General features: G+C 44.0%; 1 protein-coding gene across 1 annotated transcript in view; it reads right to left on the bottom strand.

Annotated features, from left to right (window-relative positions):
* Positions 1-24,356, bottom strand: part of LRP1 (LDL receptor related protein 1) — a 777,705-nt gene that overhangs the window by 492,571 nt on the left and 260,778 nt on the right. The window contains exon 7 of the mRNA XM_033939435.1: positions 1,592-1,754. Coding sequence (XP_033795326.1) covers positions 1,592-1,754 — 163 coding nt within the window. The remainder of the gene's footprint in view (positions 1-1,591; positions 1,755-24,356) is intronic.

Consider the following 24,356-nt stretch of genomic DNA (forward strand, 5'->3'; position numbering starts at 1 on the left):
AAACAGGTACAAGGACACCAGCAAATACACATGTATTTACCAGCAGGTACAGTGGGATCTCCCATACCTGCCCGTGGATGAAGAGTGGCATCACTTGGCAGCTCTCACGTTTAAGTGCTGACATTTATATGTGAAGTGGTTACTTTGCACTTCCAAGTGTTATGGGCTATCAATTATATATATATATATTAGCCCACTTCAAAAAAAAAATCATACCTATCTAAGGTGCGCTAGCCGTTTTAGCAAGTGCTAAATGCTAACGCATGTGAACGCTTCCATAGGGGGGCCTTTATTATTAACATACTGCGTACATGCCCCAAGGGCCCTAAGCAGTTTAATGGTGACTGGGTACTCTTAAGAGTGTGAGCCTGCCAGGACAGATAGGGAAAAACACTAACTATAATACCTGGTGCAATTGAGGGTTAAGTGACTTGCCCAGGGTCACAAGGAGCAGCACTGGGATTGAACCTTAAAAAACGCAGGGTGTGAAGGCAGCAGCTCTATCCACTAGGCCACTCCTCCACTCCTCCACTCCATGCATAACTTGTTCAATGCCTCACAAACCCACCCCTTTCTAATTTGGGCACCCCCCCACCCCCAGTCATCTACAATTGCATCTTTCTGCTGCTATTTAGATGAAAGGAGATACTTTTAAAACAACCTCATTCGTATGGTGACACAACGCCAATTTAGCACTGACTTCTGCACAAAGAGAAGTTGCCTTCGGGAATCATGAGATATGGAAAGTTCAAGGGCAGGGCAGTGCAGAGCACAAGCACTGAAGCTCTGAAACTGTGCTGCAGTTCCCAGCATCTCCCTTTGTGGCAAGCGGTGAGCACATGTTGTTTCCCTTATAAGAAGCATGAGGTCTTGCAACAGTGCTGGTCTACTGTCAGCATTATGGATATGAGTAAGCAAGACATGACTGTTCCCTTCACATGCACAGCTGACTCAGTCATCCTTCAGACACTGATAAGCCTGTGTGAATCTGCTTCTTTCGAAACGCATGCACACACTCGCATGCAGAGAGAGGCAGCCAAAATGATAAAGAGGATGGAACAGCTTTCCTATGAGGAATGGGCTAAAGAGACTGCAACTCTCCAGCCTAAAGGAGATACAGTATATGATAGAAACCGACAAAATCGTCAGTGGGGTGGAATGGGTAAATGTGGAGTAGTTATTTATACTTTCAAGTATTAAGATGAGGGAACAATTCATTAAACTAATAAGTAGCACATTTAAAACAAATTGAAGAAAGTATTTTTTCACAAATTAAACTATGGAATGTTTTAATGGGAAAATGTGGTGAAAGTAGTTAGCATAGCTGGGTTTAGCAAGTTTCTGGAGGAAAAGTCCATTAACTATTATTAGCCATAAAGAGCTAGAAAAGCAAGGAAGACTGAATCTATTCTTTGACATCCTGCCAGGTACTTCTGATCTGGATTGGCCACTGTCAGAGACAGGATGCTGGGCTTGATAGAAATTTTGGGATGACTCGGTATGGCATTTCACAGGCGCTTAAAAAGAAAGATCGAATGTGATGACCACGAGATGTATGCTAGCTGGGAAGGAAAGTGAGGGTTTGCTTTACCCCATGGTAGGATCCAGGGCAATTCCTTTGGGATTGTAGAGCTCTTGATCCAGCAACGTCACACAGGTGTCTCCATTCTTGTTGCACACAAATATCCGGTCATCAATGTCATCAACAAAATAGAAGTTCCCCGTCAACCAGTCGATGGCCATCTGCTCCACATCTGTATGAAAAAAAAGAGGGGAGGAAGGGAGAGAGAGACTGATTACAGCGTCCAAAGTTCTTTATTTCATCCTTATTAGCACCACCAACTGGATGCCACATTACAATTAGTGGTCCATGCCACAGAAAGGGGTAAGAGACAAAGAGCCAGACAGCTATCCCCCCCCCAAAAAAAATGCACCCATTGAGTAAAATGCAATTACATTATCGGCCTCTTTTACAAAGCCACGCTAGCGGCTGCGCTGCGCTAACGGCCCCGAAGCATATAGAGATTTAAAGGGCTTTGGGGCTGTTGTCACGCGGCAGCCACTAGTGCGGCTTTGTAAAAGAGGTCGTATATTACAACCATATCTCGCAGTTTTCCCCATTTCAATGAGTTCTCCAACTTGAGACAATTCCACAAAAAGTGGAAGAAACCCAGCTTAGGTCTTGCTTTTTAAGTATCCAAAGATGGTGCCAAAAGCCGGTGGCACCTTACGAGACAACTTTCCAACAATTGACAAAGTCTGGTCATCAGATTTCACATTAACAAGAAAAATATACCCTTTCTATTCATCCGAGTACTTTTCCCATGCAAATTTATGCACATAACTTTTGGAAATCTAACAGTTTGCACATAAGCGTACTCCCCAATGTGCAAATAGTGGAACTATGTATGTAAGTTCACCCACAAATGATGTGAGCAATTTTCAAAGACTGCATTTCTGCACACAAGACCCTGTTTTATAACGTATTCTTATAAAAAAAAAAAAACATTCAATGCGGTTTACAATACTAAATACAATCAGTATGGTACACAGCAACATATAAATGTCACAATGCAGACAAACTCATGTGAGCATCTCTCCATACCTTACTGCTAAGCAGTTAGCCTATCAGGATGACCATGAAACAGTTTTCAAGGTCTTCCAGGCTGCCGAGAGGTTACCCTTATCTATCAGGGACAGTGGAAGTTCATTCCACAACACTGGGGGAAAAAAATCCCTGAAAACGCTCTCGACTTCCAGCATTCCAAAATGGAGCTCTGGCCTTGCAGGACAGCCAACTCTCAATTTAACAGACCCTGATTTAACAGATTTCAGATTTAATGGACAATGTCAATGCTGACAGAATTCAGAAGTTGCAGAATTCCAAAGCAAAACAATATTTATTTCTAAAATGACATGACCGCTTATAACTAAGCAGTTTACAAAATAAAACATTCACAATGGTTCAGAGGACAACATACATAAAATACTTTCAATACCTGTACATCACATTAGCCCACTAAAAATAGCAGAAAACCTGCAGGAAAATTACATGATCTTAAATATGAAAATTGATTGCATTGCACTTCAAAATGAATAAAATCTAATTTTGGGGGGATATTTCAATTTAATGAACAATTTGATTTAACAGATAACTTCTCTCCCCCCCCCCCCTCTCCGCAATTAGTCAGTTAAATCTAGGGTTGGCTGTGACCTTTCCTGGCTAGATCTTAAAGGTTCAGTGACAATTTAATCATGACTGTTGGGCAGACTAGATAGACCATTCAGGTCTCAGGACTCAAGGAACGTCTAGGTAAGTTGCAGCTATTCTCTCTCGAGGAACGCAGAGAGAGGGGAGACATGATAGAGACGTTCAAATATGTTACTGGCCGTATTGAGGTAGAAGAAGTATCTTTTTCCTTACAGGACCTACGGCAACAAGAGGGCATCCGTTGAAACTCAAGGGTGGGAGATTTCATAGCGACACTAGGAAGTATTTCTTCACCGAAAGGGTGGTTGATCATTGGAATGATCTTCCACTTCAGGTAATTGAGGCAAGCAACGTGCTCGATTTTAAGAAAAAAATGGGATAAGCATGTGGGTTCACTTCGAGGAAGTTCACTTACAAAATGGGGGGATCAGCGCTAGGGGTGAGCGACCTTGAAAGAGACCTGGGAGTGATGGTAGACACAACATTGAAGGCGTCGGCACAGTGTGCCACGGCCTCAAGGAAAGCAAACAGAATGTTGGGCATCATTAAGAAGGGTATCACGACCAGGACAAAGGACGTCATCCTGCCACTGTATCGTGCTATGGTGCGCCCGCACCTGGAGTACTGTGTTCAGTTCTGGTCGCCGTACCTCAAGAAGGACATGGAGGTACTTGAGAGGGTCCAGAGAAGAGCAACTAAGCTAATAAAGGGCATGGAGGACCTCTCATATACTGACAGACTGAAAAAGCTAGGGCTTTTCTCCCTGGAAAAGCGGAAACTTAGAGGAGACATGATAGAAACCTTCAAGATCATGAAGGGCATAGAAAAAATAGACAGGGACAGATTTTTCAAATTAAGGGGATCAATAAGTACAAGGGGGCACTCAGAGAAATTGAAAGGGGAGAAGTTTAGAACAAACGCTAGGAAGTTCTTTTTCACACAGAGGGTGGTGGATACATGGAACGCGCTACCAGAGGATGTGATAAACAGGAGCACGCTACAGGGGTTCAAAGAAGCTTTGGATAGGTACTTGGAAGACAAAGGGATTGAGGGGTACAGATAAGAGTAAAGGTAGATTATAGGGATGGGATTAGAGGTAAGTTACAAAATTAATCAGGGACCACTGTTCAGGCACTAGGCCTGATGGGCCACCGCGGGAGCGGACTGCTGAGCAAGATGGACCTCTGGTCTGACTCAGCGGGGGCAACTTCTTATGTTCTTATGTTCTTACTTAGGGGGAGGGTCCTTAGAGTCAGCAGACTTGTTGGGCCAGTGGCCCTTTTCTGCCATCATGTTTTATGTTTCTATCAATTAATAGTTCTTTTTTCAGACTGGTTATACTTTTTAATCTGAGATTTTTTTTACTTTTCACGATTCCTCGTGGCATTTTCACTCCCCTAGTCCTTTTATCTTGGAATCTTTAAAGATTCTCTTTTGCAAGGGGTGACCAACAACTCTAACTATCCCGTCCTTCTAGTAAAGGTGTCAAAGGAGCTAAGATATTTAGTCAATCTTTGTTTTTTAAGTTTCCTCAACTCTGGAATAATCTCCCACTCTTTTTAAGAAGTTCCGTCTCCCTTTCTTTTTTTCGTAAGTCTTTGAAAACTATCCTGTTCACTAAGCATTTTGGTAACTAACTCCTTTTCGATTTCCCTTCTCTTAGTCCTTTTTAGCCTAAACTAATTATTGTAAACCGAGACGAGCTTTCCTGGATTGAAGTCTCGGTATACAAAGCCAAGCATTAGATTAGGTTAGATTAGCTACTTTGTTAACCGAGTCAAGCTCACCCGGTATACAAATCCAAGTTGTAGATTAGATTAGATCATTTATTATGTTACTACTATGGGCTCCTTTTACAAAGGTGCACTAGCGTTTTTAGCGCGTGCACTGGACTAGCGTGTGCTACAGCGCGCTAGCCGAAAAACTACCGCCTGCTTAAAAGGAGGTGGTAGCGGCTAGTGCAATCGGCATTTTAGTGCACGCTATTCCGCGCGTTAGGGCCCTAATGCACCTTTGTAAAAGGAACCCTATATGTTCTCATACATCATATTCTTTCGCTAAGATACAAAGATTTCACCACATGGAGAGCCTTAAAAAGCAGCTCTAGTGCCTTAAAAGCACCCACTCCTTAATAGGTAGCCACTACACTTCCACAAGCACTGGGCAAACACTTCTCCTAGGACAAGCAGGATGAGTCAGCCACATATGAGTGTTGTCCCAACAGCTCCCAATTTGCGGATAAGCTCTCCAATAGCTCAGAGAGATTTTTTTTTTTTTTTTCTCTCTCTCTCTCTCTCTGAGCACGTGCAGTGCCCGGGCCCCACTGGGCATGCCCAAGCCCTACCCATTTCTCCCTGCTTCCCCCTAATCCCCAGTCTTTAGTTTCCGCCCGTTCCCAACGGTCGGATTTTCTACAGCTGCATACTGAACTGCCTTCAATCACCTCATTCACTCACATGGAGGATCACAGTAGTGCAAACCACTAGCCAAGAGAGATAAAGCTGAGTTTATTTAAATTTAAAAAAAAAGTTTCAACTGCTTAAACATGCATACTTCTCAAAGACAAGTTTTGAGGACAGAGATCCATTTTATTAAATGCAAAAAAAAAAAAAAAAAAAGTGTAGCTTGCTTTGCAGAGAGCAGGTTTCTATGCTAGAAAAAGTAAGAACTCGAGGGAGCGTTCACAAATCTGAGAAACGAAGAGTTAATCATAATTAAAACTAAGAACTTTTTCCCAAGCCACTTTCACAGCATAATAATTGATTCAGCTGCACTGGTCCCCGAGTGGTACCAGTAAGAGAGGCAAGGCACTCCACTAGCATGGACTAAAGCAGTAAAACGAGCGAGCAGGCCCCCCTGCCTGCAAAAACATTCAACTGATCCACTCTAAGAGGTTCACAAAGTCAAGTATCACATGTGGCAGAATCCAAGACAAGCTAGCAGTTGTCCAGCTGTGTTAAAGCGCTCAGAGTGTGTCAAGAGTGACTCCTACGTTCAAACACTAGTAAAACCATCAAAGCAACTGACAAGGAACAGTATGAGGAACAAGCCAGTCACGCAGTTCAAAAATCACCATAAATGAGGCTGAAAGGGAAAACTGGAGAAGTAATTCAGTCCAACCCCCCCCCCCGTCCTCACGCATCATCCACTGCTCTTCCTAAAACTTCCCAGACTGAATTCTAGTGACAGGTTCCACCACTCCCTAGTTAACTTGTGCCAGGGTTCTCTTGGGTTAAATGAATGCATCATAGAGGATTACTTCTGACATCCATTAATAATAATAATAATAATAGCTTCATTTAGATCCTGTCATACCTTTTCAGTTCAAGACGGTGTACAACAAGAAGTGCTGTAAGGATAGCGAGGTAACATCACTTAGATTTGGACAGGGGTAGATGGACAGTTATGAGACAGGGCCAAATTGGGGAGGGGAGAACGAGTGAGACGAGGTAGGTGTAGAGCCGAATTGAAGGGTCAGGTAAATTTGTCGAATAGATGGGTTTTTAATGATTTTCTGAATGAGTGGTAAGTTGATGAGGTCCCTTAAGGTGTTGTTCCAGATCCCTGCTTGAAAGGAGAGTGTCCGATTGAGAAATGGAATCTTTTGAATTTGCATCCTTTGGAAGAAGGAAATGTGAACAGAATTGTTTGGCGGGACAAGCGGAGTTTGTCCTGTAGGGTGAGGTGTTTCAGGAGGTAGGTGGGAGCGGTGCCAGAAAGGGTCTTGAAGCAGAGGCAACCAAATTTGAAGATTATTCTGGCTTCGATGGGTAACCAGTAACACCAGTCCCACACATTTTCTTTCCAGCTTATGATTTATCTTTAATCTTATCTATTGTTTTGCCTTTTGTCTTTGTTTTGTTCTATTTCTTTCATTTAAATTTCTCCAGAATTCTACTGTTCAACGGCTCCCCCTTCTGCTTCTATTCCTTTCTCTCCTCTCTTCTACCTTCCAAAGTATTTAGATCAATACTGTCTTGTTAAAATGTTTATTTTATTTTTATTTTTCCTCTAACTCTACTTTTCACTTCTCTATTACCCTCCAGGTACTTTAGTTAGATTGTGAGCCTTCGGGACAGTAAGGGAATTTTTCAAGTACCTTTCTTATTTCTAATCTTAATGTATATTTTCTGTAAACCGCTTAGAACCTAACGGATGTAGCGGTATATAAGAAATAAATTACATTACATTACATTACATCTCATTCAACTGTACTTATAATTTGCTTTCAATTTAGCTATCCATCTTTGTCCTATCCAGTTTGTCCATCTATACCTCTTAACTGCACTTGCTCCCTTGGCTTTCATTAAAATGTTTCATTGCACTATATGGTACCGATATTGTTATTATCATAAGTTATTTTTATGGTCTAATGCAGGCCTGCACAACTCCGGTCCTCGAGGGCTGAATCCAGTCAGGTTTTCGGGATTTCCCCAATGAATATGCATTGAAAGCAGTGCACGCAAATAAATCTCATGCATATTCATTGGGGAAATCCTGAAAACCTGGCCTGGCGAGGGCCGAAGTTGTGCAGGCCCGATCTAATGTGTGCATTTTAGGATGTTTCATTTGTATTATGCATATCCAGTGGCGTAGCGAGGGTGAGAGGCGACTGGGTGGGTGGCACCCTATCCCCACACGCAAGCACCCACCTTCCCTTCCCCATACCTCTTTAACGTCCCTGCCGCGAGCAGCATCACCAATTTGCTTCCCGCGCCGGCTCTCCCTCTGGCGTCATTTCCTAGGCGCAGGACCCGGAAGTGAGATCAGCGGGAGAGCCGACGCCGGCACGAGCAGCAGATTGGAGCTGCTGCTCACATCGGGGAAGAGCTAGAGGTATTGGGTGGGGGGGAAGTGAAGGCACCCATGTAGCAAGGGGAGGAATGGGCAAGAGCAGGGGGTCAGATAGGTGGAGGAGTGTGTGGCGCAGTGGTTAAAGCTACAGTCTCAGCACCCTGAGGTCGAGGGTTCAAACCCACGCTGCTCCTTGTGACCCAGGGCAAGTCACTTAATCCCCCTATTGCCCCAGGTACTTTAGATAGATTGTGAATCCGTCAGGACAGACAGGGAAAATGCTTGAGTACCTGAGGTGGAAGAGGATCTCTTTTTCCTTAAAGGACCCACGGCAACAAGAGGGCATCCGTTGAAAATCAGGGGTGGGAAATTTCATGGCGACACCAGAAAATATTTCTTCACCGAAAGGGTGGTTGATCGCTGGAATAATCTTCCACAACAGGTAATTGAGGCCAGCAGCGTGCCAGATTTTAAGAAAAGATGGGATTGGCATGTGGGATCTCTTCATGGAGGTAGTTAAGGGATGGGCCAATAGTGTGGGCAGACTGGATGGGCCGTGGCCCTTTTCTACCGTCAGGTTCTATGTTTCTATGAATAAATTCATGTAAAACCATTCTGAGCTCCCTGGGAGAACAGTATAGAAAGTTGAATAAATAAATAAAGGAGTGATGGCACCCTCACCAAGACAGTGCCCAGGGTGGACCACCCAACCCACCCTTACTACACCACTCATCATATCTAGGTTATATGGATGTGTCTAATGTGTGCCTATTATAGGATTTCATTTTAGTTTATTGCTTATATTCTGCCTTTATTCAAGAAAGATATAGGGCTCATTTTAAGAAGGTGCGTTAGGGCTTTAACGCGCGGAATAGCGCGCTCTAAAATGCCCCGCGTGCTAGCCACTACGCCTCCTCTTGAGTAGGCAGTAGTTTTTCGGCTAGCATGCGCTATAGCGATCGCTAATCCGGTGCGTGCGCTAAAAAACGCTAGTGCACCTTCGTAAAAGGAGCCCATTGTGGCGCTAGAAAAGGTTCAAAGAAGGGCGACCAAGATGGTAAAAGGGATGGAACTTCTCTCATATGAGGAAAGACTAAAAAAGGTTAGGGCTCTTTAGCTTGGAAAAGAGATGCCTGAGGGGAGATATGATTGCAGTCTACAAAATCTTGAGTGGAGCAGAACAAGATACAAATGGATCGACTTTTCACTCCATAAAAAATTACATTAGACTAGGGCAGTGTTCTTCAACCATCGGTCCACGGACCAGTGCCGGTCCACAGGGCCAGCACATGCATCAGGCCCAAAACAGTGTTCTTCAATTGCCGGTCCACGGTGCAATCGATGCATCGTTATCTTCGAGCCAGCTCCCTCTTCCTAACTGATTCGGTGCACAAAGCCAGGGGCAGTGGCTCCTACAGGCATCCTGCGCCTGAACCGGAAGCCTTCTCTCTGACGTTGCAACGTCAGAGGGAAGGCTTCCAGATAAGGCACAGGACGTGCAAGGTGCAATTAGTATTATTATGGGGGTGGAGATTGGGTAGAGATGGACAGGGTCTGGCCCACGACTTAGCCCAGTGTTCCTAAACCACCGGACCACGGACCGATGCCGGACCACAGAATAATTCTTTTATTTCTGCCGGTCCATAGGTGTAAAAAGGTTGAAAAACACTAGACTAGGCGACACTCGATGAAGTTACAGGGAAATACTTTTAAAACCCATAAGAGGAAATTCTTTTCCATTCAGAGAATAGTTAAACTCTGTAACACGTTGCCATAGGTTGTGGTTAGAGCGGATAGCGTAGCTGGTTTTAAGGAAGGTTTGGACAAATTCCTGGAGGAAAAGTCTGTTATTTAGACATGGGGAAAACCTTTGCTTGTCCTGGATTGGTAGCTTGGAATGTTGCTAAGCCTTGGGTTTTGGCCAGGTACTAGTGACCTGGATTGGCCACCGTGAGAACGGGCTACTGGGCTTGATGGACCATTTGTCTGATCTAGTAAGGCTATTGTTATGTTCTTATGTAATTAAAACAGACAGTCCAGTACAAATACAATATACAACACAATCTCAAACACAGGTCATCGCTACAAGATTCAAGGCTCTTCTCAATTAGAAATATTTCTTTTAGATAAACTTTTACTTCAAGGAGAAAATGTATAATTTAGAATTTTCTTTCAGGTAAGAGATTTTGAAGATTGCATTTTATATTTAATTCTTGAAAATATTTTTCTTTTTCTTCAGATGTTAGCCAAGATGGCTCCCTAGATGTAGATTATCTGAAGAGTTGTTTCTTCATAACATTTTTCCTTTGTTATTGTAATATTTTTATTTTTTTCTCCATATTCTGTGTACTAGATATATTGCAAAATAAAAAAAAATAGATACAAGGCTCCCACCATCTATTGCTTCGGTCTCCAGTTCAATTTGTATGCAAGTTGTTGAAAATGTATTTATTCCATCTTTTTAAAAGAAGCTTATTTTGTTGCAGTTTAATCACCAGTGACAACTGGTTCCATTCTTTCAGTCAATCTATGCAGGACGTAGAGAATGACACGGGGACAAGTCCCCACAGGAACTCAATTTCCCCATCCCCGTGAGTTTTGTCACTGTCCCATTCCTGTAAGCTCTGCCTTAACCACACAAGCCTCAAACACTTATGATTTTAAAGTGTTTGAAGCTTGTGCAGATGAGGACAGAGCTTGCAGGAACAGGACGGGGACGGGAAAAGAACTTGCTGGGACGGGACAGGAAAATGAGTTCCCGCGGGGACGGGGAAAAATTTGTCCCTGTGTCATTCTCTATATACAGGAGGCATTTCTCCTGGCCTCCTCAAGCCTTTTTCTGGCACAAATCAGGAACAATAAATCCAATGGTACTTTCAAGGCCAGCGTTCAGGGTAGGCAAACAGGGCAATAGCCCTGGGTCTCCCTGTCACAGGGAGTCCCAAATCTGCCTGAAGTTGAAAAAGGGACAGCTTGCAAGCAAGCTTTTGGGCCCCCTTCCCTAGCATCTGCCCTGGACCCCATCACGTCTAGCACCGGCTCTGGGTACTTTCAGACTGAAGACCTGGCTGAGCATACAGCTCTAAAGCACTACTAGTAAAAGGAAGAAACATGATACGAGAGATGCAATCCCAAATGAATCGGTAACAGCAACTTAAAACAAATACGAAAAGAAACAGGAAGCCAGTGTAGCCTAGTAAGATGTGAAGAGATAAGCTCAAATGTAGAGAATCTCAACACAAGACATGCAGCTGAATTTCCCACAACCTGTAAGGACTTCATACATGAAACTGATAATCTCAAATAAACGGAGTTACAGCACGATGAAGTCCACTCAGGACCATGGGGATTGCAGGGCATAACTAAAATCAGATACAGAAAGAAATGTGTCACAATCTAAGAAAAGGTACCAAGTCTCAGCGCACCGCTTACTTGAGAAATGAGGCAACAATGTCCGTTGGGTTCTATTTATCAACTACAACAATTTGTTAATTGAAACACTATATCTCTGGCAAATGAAATGATAAGACAGATGTGATTTGTTGCATTTGAATCAGCATCTTCTTGATTACTTAGCCATCTGCATAACTCAATTTCTGAGACTTGGTCCCTTATCGTGGATTTGGTTTCAATTTGCTTAAACATAATTTAAAATACAAACTCTTTATCGTGGCAAAAACCACAATCGGAGGGAGGGGTAAATTTTCCAAATTTTTACAGATATCATCAAGCATTTATTTTGCGTCTGGGTATGTACTGGATCCTTCCTGAACTCATGGAGAATCTGCCAGACTGGTTGATACTGGAAAGTCATCTTATGGCCCCCATTACGTCTGAACAAACACTCACTATAGATGGGAGTATCAAATCAATATCCTAAATTCTCTAACAATTAATCACAACTTCTTCAAGAAAGAGAATTTCTAATAATCTAAGTTCAATAAATAATTAATTAATAAATAGTGCTCAGTGATTAATTTATTGGTAGGGAGGGAGGAGTGCGATGATGTATTCAAGCCTGAGCTGGTAGAGTCCTGGGCTCTTATACCTTGAAGTTTGTTTTGGCTTTCGCTGAGCACTATTTATTAATTATTTATTTATTGAACTTAGATTATTACGTCTGAGCCATATTTTGAGTATCAAGCTTCCTAGAATATGCAAGGGTAATGTAATATTTTTTATTTTTTTTTTTAATGGGTGTAAGCTGTTGTGCATTTGTAACATACGCACTACAGCAGGGGTCTCAAAAGTCCCTCCTTGAGGGCCGCAATCCAGTCGGGTTTTCAGGATTTCCCCAATGAATATGCATGAGATCTATGTGCATGCACTGCTTTCGATGCATATTCATTGGGGAAATCCTGAAAACCCGACTGGATTGCGGCCCTCAAGGAGGGCTATTTTAAAAAAGCCGGTTCAGCTATCGGGGCAGGGGCATCCTCAATCAGCTGAACTGTCAGGATTCCCCAAAGCCACTGATTGGTGGCTTTGGGAAGTCCTGTTGGTTTAGCCGACTGTGGATTCCTCTGCCTGATCAGCTGAACTGGCGGGCCAGGGAGAGCAGGGGATGCTTTTTTTTTTTTGACAGGCAGGCAGGAGAAGGAGCTGTGCTTGCGATTGCTCTTCAGAGCAAGCGCCAGACACAGTTCCTCTCCTTTTTACTGGCGATGCTCCACAAGAATAGCATACATATAATGTCAATGCTATTGTGCTGAGCATCACTTGTAAAGAAAAATCGCTCCCACCATGGTAGTTTTTATCACAGTGTCTGGAGCTTTGTGCATCGGGGCCTAAATACAGATTGAAAAAAAAAAAACTGTCGACAGTGAGGAAACAGTTTTTTAAACCCTGCTAAGCTAACCACTTTCACTACATTCTCCTGCAAAGAATTCCAGAGTTCTACTATCTTAGTAGCTTCATCGCATGCCCCCTAGTCCTAGTATTTTTGGAAAGAGTAAACAAGCAATTTACATCTACCCATTCCTCTCCACTCAGTATTTTAGAGACTTCTATTATATCTTGCCTGAGCTGTCTCTTCTCCAGGCTGATGAGCACTAGCCACCTTAGTCTTTCTCCACCGTAGAAACATACGGTATATACGGTACTTAATCCAAAAATGGAAGGTGCACATTTAGGTTTCTGGGCTATAATCAAGTTCAGAGACATCCACCTAGATCAGGAGTGGGTCTAAGTAATCACAGTCCTTAAAGGTAGCAACCTAGTCAAGTTTTCAAGATTTCCACAGTGACTGGATGAAATTGTTTCACAAGTACCGCTTTCATTGTATGCAAATAGATCTCATACACAGTCATTGTGGAACTCTTGAAAACCTGAAGTCTGGCTTCTGGCCCTTGAGGACTGTGATTACCTTTCCGTGGCCTAGATCCTCAAGTGCTCTGCCTTTAATGAATGCTGCTTTTAACATTTGCTTGATGTCTGGATTAGGAGCCACCATACAGAAGGGGGTTGTATGAATCTGGCTGATATGAAAAGCGGATGCAGAAAGAGCTGCAAGAAAGTAGAACCACTGTCTCCTCTCACTGCATAAAAGAAGTAAATGTGTCTCACAAAATAAATAGACCATACAGAAATCTGTACATCTTATTTTTCTGTAAAAAAAAAAAAAAACCCAGAACAGCTTTGCTTGTGTTTAAAAGTCTTGAAAACTTCTTTTTGTATAAGTAGCCAGACCAAGACAATAGAATAATCTGACAGGCAAGAATTTCTGAGGGCTTCGAGGGCCAAACGCTGTACACATAGATGCACATCTGGCTTGGCTGGCTGCTGCCAAGGGCATCCTCCCTAGGCCCAAGACTGATAGGTTATTGTTTTACATATGAAGACAGCTGCCTTGATTCTGCTGAACTTGTAGGTGGGCAGCAAGTTTATGCACAAGCCTAAATCCACAAAGAACTCAACAATTATAACAACTGCTGGAAAATTATGAGAATTGCCAGTGAGAGAAAGCAATCCTATCTCCAAAAGAGACACACAACAGGCTTGTGCAGGAAATGTATGAGAGACAAGGCATGTATGGAGTTCTCTGTTTGCAGTCTCCCTCCATCCCCACAATCATTTTGTAAGTCAGAGCCCTGGTTCTCAACCCAATCAGCTAAATTTTCAAGATACCCATAATAAATATGCTTGAGATAAATTTGCATACAAGGCAGGTACTGCATGATAATCTGTGTGTTGCATTATTGTGGATGTCCTCTGAAATTCTGACTGACTGAGGTATGCCCCAAAGACTGGGTGGGAAACCCCAGAGCTAGGGGAAAAATAAAAGGCCATACAGACAAAATGATTTCCAAATATTCTTTCCCAAGAGCTCAGGTAATCTGCAGAACTGAGGTCAACATGTTCATGACGCAGGGTTTAAGAAGCGGGTGGTGTGTTTTCATATTCTACTGTGGTGGTCAGTATTTTTTTTTTTTGGGGGGGGGGGGGTTAAATGCCAGCTACTATGAGATTTTACATCCAAATATTCAGTGCTGAATATCCAGGTCTAATGCAGCCACTGGCACTTCTGGGTACTGTTGATTCAGACCAGTACCCAAATAACTACTCAGATAAAATTAGGACAGTCTTTTAGCTGGGTAAGTCCAAGCTCCATTTTCAAAATTGCCCTATCTATCTATAAACTGTGAGTTCATAACATTCCCAAATCAAACAAAAAAATAAGAACAGCTTCACAATATTCAAGGAAAAATATTTTTTATTGAATGTTATCATTTACTTGTAAATTCTGAGAAAAAAGCCTCAAGACCCTGTCAGGAGCAGACCGCTATTTCTTGACTGGAAAGGGTAATAACTTCATAAGTAAAAAGACTTCCTACATTTCTATGGTGCAATTTTATTGTTTATAATGTAAAATCATTCAAAAATATTTCATCTATATCATGCTACTCTTCTCAAACTCAAACAAAATGTTCAATTGCTCATATTTATAACCGTGCACTGCTTAATTTGGCAACAACCAAAATTTATTCCATAGATATTCACAGGAAAGCAGAAAACTTATCTTTTCATACACGGTACAAATCTAATCTGGTCCCGCATTTCCAGTTCTGAGGCTTTTTACTCCTAATTTACAAGTAAATGACAACGTTCAATATAAAAACTTTTTTCCATGAATAGTGTGAAGCTGGTTTTTTTTTTGGAAGTCAAGGCTCTAGTATCTAGACTCTATCCTCAGAGAGCGCCGAGGCCATCTGACTGGGATTCTGGGTTCCATTGAAAATCCCAGTAGGAACAGGGTGAGTGGGGCTTATCCAGAAAGGAACTGACTATACCTGGTAAAGTTAATTTATTTAAAAAAAATTTTAAACCGCCAAAAATCTCAGCGGTTTCCGAAGAACCAGGCCCTATGTGCATATATTTGGAGTCAAGGTGGGGCTTTTGTTTTTGTTTGCTTTTAGTCAACATTAACCAACCAAATTCTGATATCTGCCAAGTAATCAAATGGGTTGAAAGCTAAAACAGGATAGAGATACGGAGCAAAATCTGTGCCCTGTGGAGTCCCAGCTGTGCCAAAAATATAGAAATTAAAGAGGAATAATTACTGTAAACAGACCGAGGGCCAAGTAATAAACAGGAAGCATGGCAAAGCCCAAGCCCTTCCGACACTAACCCAAGCCTAGACTATAACAGAGCTCTACATTTTAATATTAAGTTATTAAACAGAAAACAGGAGGAGATGTACCAAGTGGCTGTGAAACATCAAGACCAGCTTCAACATCTACAGAAGGACACTGCACCTCAACAGCCTCTCGGAAAATTACTTTAACCCTCCCTAATTAAAGAGCAAAAAAAATAACAAAGACAGACTTGAATGGACTGGATAAGTGAGGCAGCCATATGAAAACAATGTAAAACAAAACAAATTCACTAAAAACATCACATCAACTTATATTTAAGCTCTGGAATAATGGACAAGTGGTGCAAAAAGAACAGGGCTTGTGGAGGGGAAGGGAAAAGCTCAGGAAAATTACAGAAAGGTGGCTTCTTGGCCGTTTGGTTTTGACTACATATTCCTGTTTTTAGTTTATGATTACTTATTCCATAGTAGATGACGGCAGATAAAGTCCATCCAGTCTGCCCAGGTGTATCTGTGTTCTGTGTGTATGAAAAGGACATGGTTTTCTGTTAGCACTGACTGTGCAGGATCAATCTGTATTAATCTGACTTGTTATCCACATGGCCAATATCACCCTACTTGTAGTGCAGAGAGCTTTTGGGGAACTGGAGAAGGGGTTAAAACTTCTGGAAAGGGAGAGGAAAGATTACATAGTACTGAAAACTTCAATAGATGTCTCAAAGCCTGGTGTCATCAATGAGGTTTTAGGTACATAGGAGAACGAGGCAATACATGTATTGTACTATATTGTAACGATGGGCTGCATTTCCCTGTGGCAGGAAAAATAATTCTTGGTGAGAAATTCAAACAGTATGTTTCTAGGCATTTAAAATAGAAAGTGGGGGTGGCATATGGCAGTGTTTTTCAACCGCTGTTCCGCGGCACACTAGTGTGCCGCGAGATGTTGCCTGGTGTGCCGTACGGTCAGGGCCGCCATCAGGGCAGTACCACCAGTCTAGGGAGAGGGGCGGTCCGCCCCACGTGGACAGGAGAGAGCTGGACGGGGGACCCGCGAAGTTCAATACATCTCGAGCCGCGAGGCTCATCTTCTGTTCCTGCCTGCCCTGCAGCTAACATATAGCCGATCGCAAGCGTTCCCCGATGTCAGCGCTGACGTCGGAGGGAGGGCTTAAGCAAAGCCTGCCCTCCGACGTCAGCGCTGACGTCGGAGAATACTTCCGTTTGGCTATTTGTGCGTGGCAGGGCAGGCAGGAAGCAGAAGACAAGCCTCGCGGCTTGAGCTTCGTTTTGCTGAGAAAGTTGCAAAGATGGGCTGGGAGGCAAACACGGAACACAAAAGGGGGGAGGGAGTGCGTTTTGGACACAAGGCATGAACTTGGGAGAGAGGAAGGGAGGGAAAGAGATGCTGAGGTGGGGGAGGGAATGGGTTTTTGGACACAGAAGAAATGGACTTGGGAGAGAGGAAGGGAGGGAAAGAGATGCTGAGGTGGGGGAGGGAATGGGTTTTTGGACACAGAAGAAATGGACTTGGGAGAGAGGAAGGGAGGGAAAGAGATGCTGAGGTGGGGGAGGGAATGCATTTTTGGACACAGAAGAAATGGACTTTGGAGAGAGGAAGGGAGGGAAAGAGATGGTTGTGTACACGGGGAATAGAAGAAAGAATTTTTGGTCATAGGGAGGGAGTGAGGTACAGATAGTGGCATACCAGGGTGGGGGGGGGGCGGTCTGCCCCACCCCGGGTTTACGTCCCAAGGAGGTGCACAGCTGGCCACCCTCCAGTGTTGTCCCTAGGCCGGCAAACTGCGGCTCTTTAGCCACTTGAGTGCCACCGCCGCCAACGGTGTTGTTGGCGGTGGCAGCATTATAAAATACTTTCTTTGTGTTTATTTGATTCCTATTCAAGAGAATTACTTTATATATAGTCAATATAGGCACAGAGTTAAATTTTTTAACATTTTCTAATGGTGGTGTGCCTCGTGATTTTTTTCATGAAACAAGTGTGCCTTTACCCAAAAAAGGTTGAAAAACACTGGCATATGGAACCAAGTCACTTCCAGTGGTCGCCCCCAACAAAAGACAAGATGTGACAGTAGTAAAGAAAGCAATGTAAACAACAATCTTAGCAATTCACTTCTTAGCAACACAGTAGGAAGTGAGACTAAACAAAAAACTATACAAGAAGATGAGACTGCCACTGAAATGCAACTGGAAAGCAATGACCACAACCGCTCGCAGTCTAAGCAACAAAGTTCATGATCTGTGCAGCCCTGATGTTAGAAGCAAACTTAGATATTGTTGCTATCAGAGACATGGTTGGATGATTCCCATGAATGGGATGCAAACAAACCAAGCTATAATCTTTTTAGGAAGGATAGAGATGATTGAAAAAGGTGGAGGAGTAGCTCTGCATGTGAGAAACAATATCCAAGCAACCGAAGTGCAGAGGGGTTGGGAAAAGGAAGAAACAATGGGCTAGATTCACTAAGCCTCTGATCCGTGTGTGATTGGAGGCAGGCCGACCAATTCTCCAACCATCTGCATACAAATGGAGGCGATCAGAGGAACGTCCCCAACCGACTGCACGGATCGCTAAAGCCCTGACAGTAGTGACAGGACAAACAGCCTCCTGTCACTACCATCAGGGCTTCTGTCGGCTTTTTAATTTTTTTTTTTAATTGGGCAGATATTTTGCGTGTTTTAAACATGCAAAATAGCTGCCCGATTTAAAAAAAAAAATTAAACCCCCCCCTCCCAACAAGTGACCCGAACCCCCCAAAAAATTTGCCCCGTAGCCGCGTTTAGAAAATTATGGCAGGAGGGTTCCCACTCCCTCCTTCCATATCTAAAACTACTAACCCTCCTCCCAACAAGTGCCCCTAGCCCTCCTCCTTCCCCGAACTCCTCCAAAAATTTGCCCTGCAGCCACATTGAAAAAAATTATGGCAGGAGGGTACCCACTCCCTCCTGCCATCGGTCCCACCCAAAAACTAAGGTAACGGCAGGAGGGATGCCAACTCCCTGATGCCACCCCCCCCAAGACGCCCCCTCCCCGTACCTTTAACAGAGCAGGAGGGGTGCTCAATCCCTCCTACTCCAACGCCTCCCGCAACGAGTCTGAGGCCTTAGGCCACGTCCCGGTGCATCGTGTGATGCACGAGATGGGGCCTAAGGCCCCGATTGGCTGAGGCACCCCAGGTCCCTCCCAAGGAGGGCGGCAGATTTAAAACCACAGGCTTGCTCTGCTAAAAAGCATTGCGAGCCCGTGGTTTTAAAGGGCAGAAGAGTCGGCCAGGATAGAAGCGACCGGTCTTCAGCAGTCGCTTCTTTTCTGATTGGCAAGCCCAATCGGTGTTAGTGTTTAGTGAATCGCTGCCCTCCCAAATTTGCATGCCATTTCCCTCAATTGCATGCATGGATCAGGAGGGGATCGCTAAACACTTTAGTGAATCGGGCCGGAGGGAAATCAGCTTGCTAAGGGTTCACAAACCGATCGGTACACGATCGGTTTGCTTTGTGAATCTAGCCCAATATGGATTGCTTTGAAAAGAGAAGATGGAACCTCTAGCTAGAGAATGACACGGTAACAAAATTCATCACCGTTCCCGTCCCCATGGATAACCGCGGGAAACCATCTTCATGTCATTCTTTAAGGAGAGAGGGAAGAATCAGAGTATGAATGGCCACAACCACTGACCCGCAAGCTTTGCTCTGAAGAATGCTGGTGTAGAAGGATTGAGGTTGAAATAGACACTAGAAAATGACATGGGATTATTTCCCGCGGTTATCCGCGGGGACGGGAACGGTGATGAATTTTGTCACCGTGTCATTCTCTACCTCTAGCCATATGGGTGTTGTCCACAGACATCCGACACAATCTGAGCACCTTGATAAAGATCTGGCTGCGGATGTCCAAAGGTTGGACAAGAAAGGGGGGAAGGGTGTTGCTGGGAGAAAGTTTAATCTGCCAGAAAGTTTCATCTGCAGAATCTGGAAGAAGTAGAGAGATTTTGGGTGCCATTGAAAGTGCTCTGCTCAGACAAACAGTAATGGAACCCACAAAGGAAGATGTGAAGCTGGATCTTGTGCTAACAAATGGGGAAAGTATGTCTAATGTCCGAGTGGGTGCCCACCTGGGCAACAGTAATCATCAAACAGTTTGGTTTGATATAACAGCTAAAGCAGAAGGCAGCCAGCAGAAGAAAGGAAGTGTTGCTTCTGGGGGGCGTGGCTTAACTGATGATGAGAGCAGACATGTGAGCAGTTGCTCTCTCCTTCCTACACTTTTGTAACTTGTTAAAGTGAGGATTTGGGCAGGATTTTTACCCAATTCAGCCTAATTTATTGCTGTTTACTCTTAAGATTACCGTATTTTCACGTAGATAACGCGCACCGTGCAAAACGCGCACACGGGTATAGCGCGCGAAAAACACAAAATTATGTACAGAAATTTTTATATACCGCGCACACCCGTATACCGCGCATGCTGCCCAACTCTCCTTTCGCCCGCCCCGACTCTCCTCTTGAGACCCCGACTCTCTTTTCGCCCGCCCCGACTCTCCTTTCCCCCTTGAAGTCCTGTCCCTACCCTGAAAGCCTGATGCCCCCCCCCCGACGTCCGATTCACCCCCCCCCCCCGCAGGACCGCTCGCACCCCCCACCCGAAGGACTGCTCGCACCCCCACAGCCTCCCCCCTCCCCCATGGAGAAGCTGTCTACCTTGTTTTCGGATGCCAGCGAGCCCAGCTGTTTCCTCTGCCGGCGGTCCCGCCCCTTCTCTAAGCCCTGCTGCGCTGCTTCCTCTTCCGGCGGTCCCGCCCTTTCTCTGATGTCAGAGAAAGAGCGGGACCGCCGGAAGAGAAAGCAGCGCAGCACAGGGCTCTGAGAAGGGGCAGGACCGCCGGCAGAGGAAGCAGCTGGACTGGTATCCGGAAACAAGGTAGACAGCTTCTCCATGGGGGAGGGGTGGAGGCTGTGGGGGTGCGAGAGGTCCTTCGGGTGGGGGTGCGAGCGGTCCTTTGGGGTGGGAGTGCGAGCGCTCCTTCCGGTTGATGAATCGGGCGTCGTGGGGGGGGAAACTATATAAAAAAAATTTTGTACAACGCGCTCACGCGTATAACACGCAAGGGTATGCGCGGTTCGTAAAAACCACGTATAACGCCCACGTTATATGCGAGAAAATATGGTACTAATATGGCTTTAAGGAAGCAAACGAAACTGGAATCTAGAGAATGACACGGTGACAAAATTCATCACCGTTACCGTTCCCGTCCCCGCGGGAAATAATCCCATGTCATTTTCTAGTGTCTATTTCAACCTCAGTCCTTCTATACCAGCATTCTTCAAAGCAAAGCTTGTGGGTCAGTGGTTGTGGCCATTCATACTCTGATTCTTCCCTCTCTCCTTAAAGAATGACATGAAGATGGTTTCCCGTGGTTATCCGTGGGAACTGGAACGGTGATGAATTTTGTCACCGTGTCATTCTCTACTGGAATCTGCTTTTGCAGCAGGGGCAGTAGTTAAACGTTCAAAGCAGGACCCAGTAACTCCGTCGAAAGTTCCTCTGCCGGTATAGCAAAATGAAAATGAAACAACTGATCCTGTAATGGTAGAATTGAAAAAGATTCAAGAAGTACTGATGGAAAACACAGGACAATTATCTTCGATTAAGGCAGAGGTTTTGAATTTATCACAAAAACTGTCACTCTGATGTGTCCACACTGATCATCTGGAGGAGAGAATGTCAGGAGTTGAAGATCAAATAAACAAATACACAGCTGACAGAAAAGTGATCTCCAGGCTAATCTGTATAAAAGTTACATAGCTAATGCTGTGCTGAATACTTGTTTCAAATATTACTGATCCCATTTCCTAAGCAAACAAAACTGTCAGAAAGGAAATCAATCAATACTATGGCAGACTGGGAGGGGGAGCTGGATGAGATAATCATTTGGATGGAGGTCTGTACAGGATCACATTAGGGATAACAGTAAGGGTGGGGGCCCTAATGATCCTAAATTTGTCTCTGGTTGCCCAATTTCAGATGAGTAAAATCAAATATTCAAAAAGCGCCTTCAATTTCACAATCCCAACTTTTACGGTAACTATTTCCTCTCTTCTGTTTTAGTTTTACAAATTGTTCTTGCCCAAGGACTATGTGGACAGCATCCCATGGAGTGTAGAAACTTAACCCCATGAAGTCTCCAGCCACGGATGCATGCTGACAAACACTCAGAGGAACTTCTGGAATGCATGCGCACAGCAGAATCACTTCTATATCATTGCTGTGTCACCCACGATACATTTCTGGTTGCTGAACCAAAGGAGGAAGTCTTCAGTTGGCAGGGCTTCGGGGATCCCCACCAGCTCAAGTACTGTATTTATATTTTGCATTCAGGTGGGGAGAAAATTTGGTGCCCATCCAACCATTTTAGGCTCCGCCACCACCACCACTACCACAAAATTAGCCATGTGGATATGCCACTGAATAGAATACAAATATATTTGTGATGTACATATCCCAAGGTTAACATATTCCAGTTAATAAATTCAAAATAAAATACTTTTTTCTACCTTACTGTCTGGACATTTTGTTTTTCCATCATCTTGGTCCCGGTTTCTCTGTCTGCTTTTTGTCTATCTTCTAATTCTCTTTCCAGTGTCTGCTGTCCATTTTTTTTCTTCTCTCTTGCTCCATTCCTTCACTACTCCTGTCTCCAGCATATTGAATTTTTCCCTTTCAATTTTCCTCCCTTTTTCTTTTCTGCCTCTGTCCAACTCAAATCTCGCCCTCTTTCTCATCCATCTCCTTCTTTTTAAATTTTCAGCTACCTATCAATTTTCTATCTCTTCTTATTCTGTAGCTCTCCCATTTCCCATCTCACTCCTTTCCCGGCCTCCTATTTCCTTCTCCCCATTACTACCATTGTACTCACTGCTCTCTCTCATCCTGTCATCCCCCTTTTATCCTCTTCCACATGGCTCAGCACTTCCAGAATCTCCCTTCCTCTCTCATCAAGCTATATCTCCCTGTCCCTTTCTCTCCATCCCCTAGTATCTTCTTATCCCACGTCTCTTGCCTCCTATGGGTCCACCTTTCACCCGCTCCCTATGGTCCAACATATCTCCCTTTCTTTTCTGTTGTTGTTTTTCTTCTTCTCTCCCTCCTTGATGCTGAACAATGGGAGAGAGGGAAAAAAGAGATGTTGCATCTCTCTTTCCCTTCCACCCCAAAACCTAACATTTCTCCCTCCCTACTCTCCTTCCATCCCCGGGTCCAATTTTTCTCCCTTTCTCTTCTCAACTGCCTTCCCATCTCATATCTCTCCCTGCCTCCCTAAGGTCCACCATCTCTCCCTTTCTCTTTCCAACTATCCTATCCTCCTATTCTATATTGCTCTTTCTCTCTACACCACACCCAGGTCCACCATCTCTGACTATCTCTTCCCAACTGTCCTCCCTTCAAGTATCTCTTTCCCCTTTCTCTTCACAGCACCCCATGTCCAATTTCTCTCCCTTTCTCTTCTTTCCCTCCAAACCACTGCCCACTATCTCTCTCTCTCTAGTACTCTCTGTTTCTGGCCCTATAAGTTCTTCCCCTCCACACACACACCCCAAGTCTAGCACTTCTTTGAAACCCCTCCCCCATTATACTTTTTTTTAAAAAACACAGTTGGTCCAGGGGGCTACCTGACCCAACACATCCTCCCCCTTCTAAGCATGCTGGTCCAATGTCATCTTCACTCTTTGTTCAACTTCTCATCCATTTTAGTTGCAAGGAACCGGCAGTTGCGGCAGTGACTCTGAAACACAGCCTGCGGCCTCCCTCCATGCTTTCCTTCTGCCCAGGAGGAAAAAGGAAGTTGTGTCATTGGAGGCGGACCACGGCAGAAGGAAAGCAGGGAAAGCATTTCAGAGTTGCTGCCACAGCTGCTAGTTTTCTGCAACAAAAATGGATGAGAAGTTGAACAAAGAGTGAAGGTGACATCGGACCAGCTTGCTTAGAAGGGGGAGGATGTGTTGGCCCAAGGGGGGCCCTCCCCCAAGAACCTTGCCCCCTCCCCCCTTAACACTGGCCCTGGCTGGAAGGTTGCTGATGGAGTGATTGTTGGAAAATGTGTTTTTGGGTTCTTTAGTACCATGCTGCACTTGGTATTTTATCTTGGGGGGAGGGGGTATTTTTGTTATTCATAAATATTTTGCAAGGTCCCTTCTACCTCTTTTAGATTTTTTTTTTTTTTTTTAATGCTCTCATATGGCTGCAGACTGAGCTCTAAAACTGTGAGTCACCATCCAAGCACTGCTTTTCAACAAATCTAAAATCTCTACAGAAAATCTCTGCTGCTTTTTTTAAAATTATTGTTATTTCTCAGCAGGGTGGGGGGAACTTGCTGAATTGGGAAACCAGTTTGCTCTGTTCTCTTTTGCAAGATGTTAAGGAAATAAATGACTGTTTAATTTAATTTTTTTAAAATTTTCTTCCTTTGGGAAAGTAGAACTCAGATGTTCTTTGAAGTTCAAGACAGAGCACTCTCAGAAAATTTAAAGACGTAATCCAACTGATGTGGTATATTAATGTCTCAAATTTTGAGCATCATTTTTATGCAGTTTATAATTAGATGTTAGCAGAGTATTTGGTTTAAAGGAGGGTAGAACAAGAAAGAATTGGCAGGAGAACCCACATCTAAGAACTTGTAGACCTATACTCACTGTGACACTTATCCTCCCTATACCCAACCCTAGATGGTAAGCTCTATGGGA

The sequence above is a fragment of the Geotrypetes seraphini genome, chromosome 3 (assembly GCF_902459505.1).
Source record: "Geotrypetes seraphini chromosome 3, aGeoSer1.1, whole genome shotgun sequence".
Lineage (NCBI taxonomy): Eukaryota > Metazoa > Chordata > Amphibia > Gymnophiona > Dermophiidae > Geotrypetes > Geotrypetes seraphini.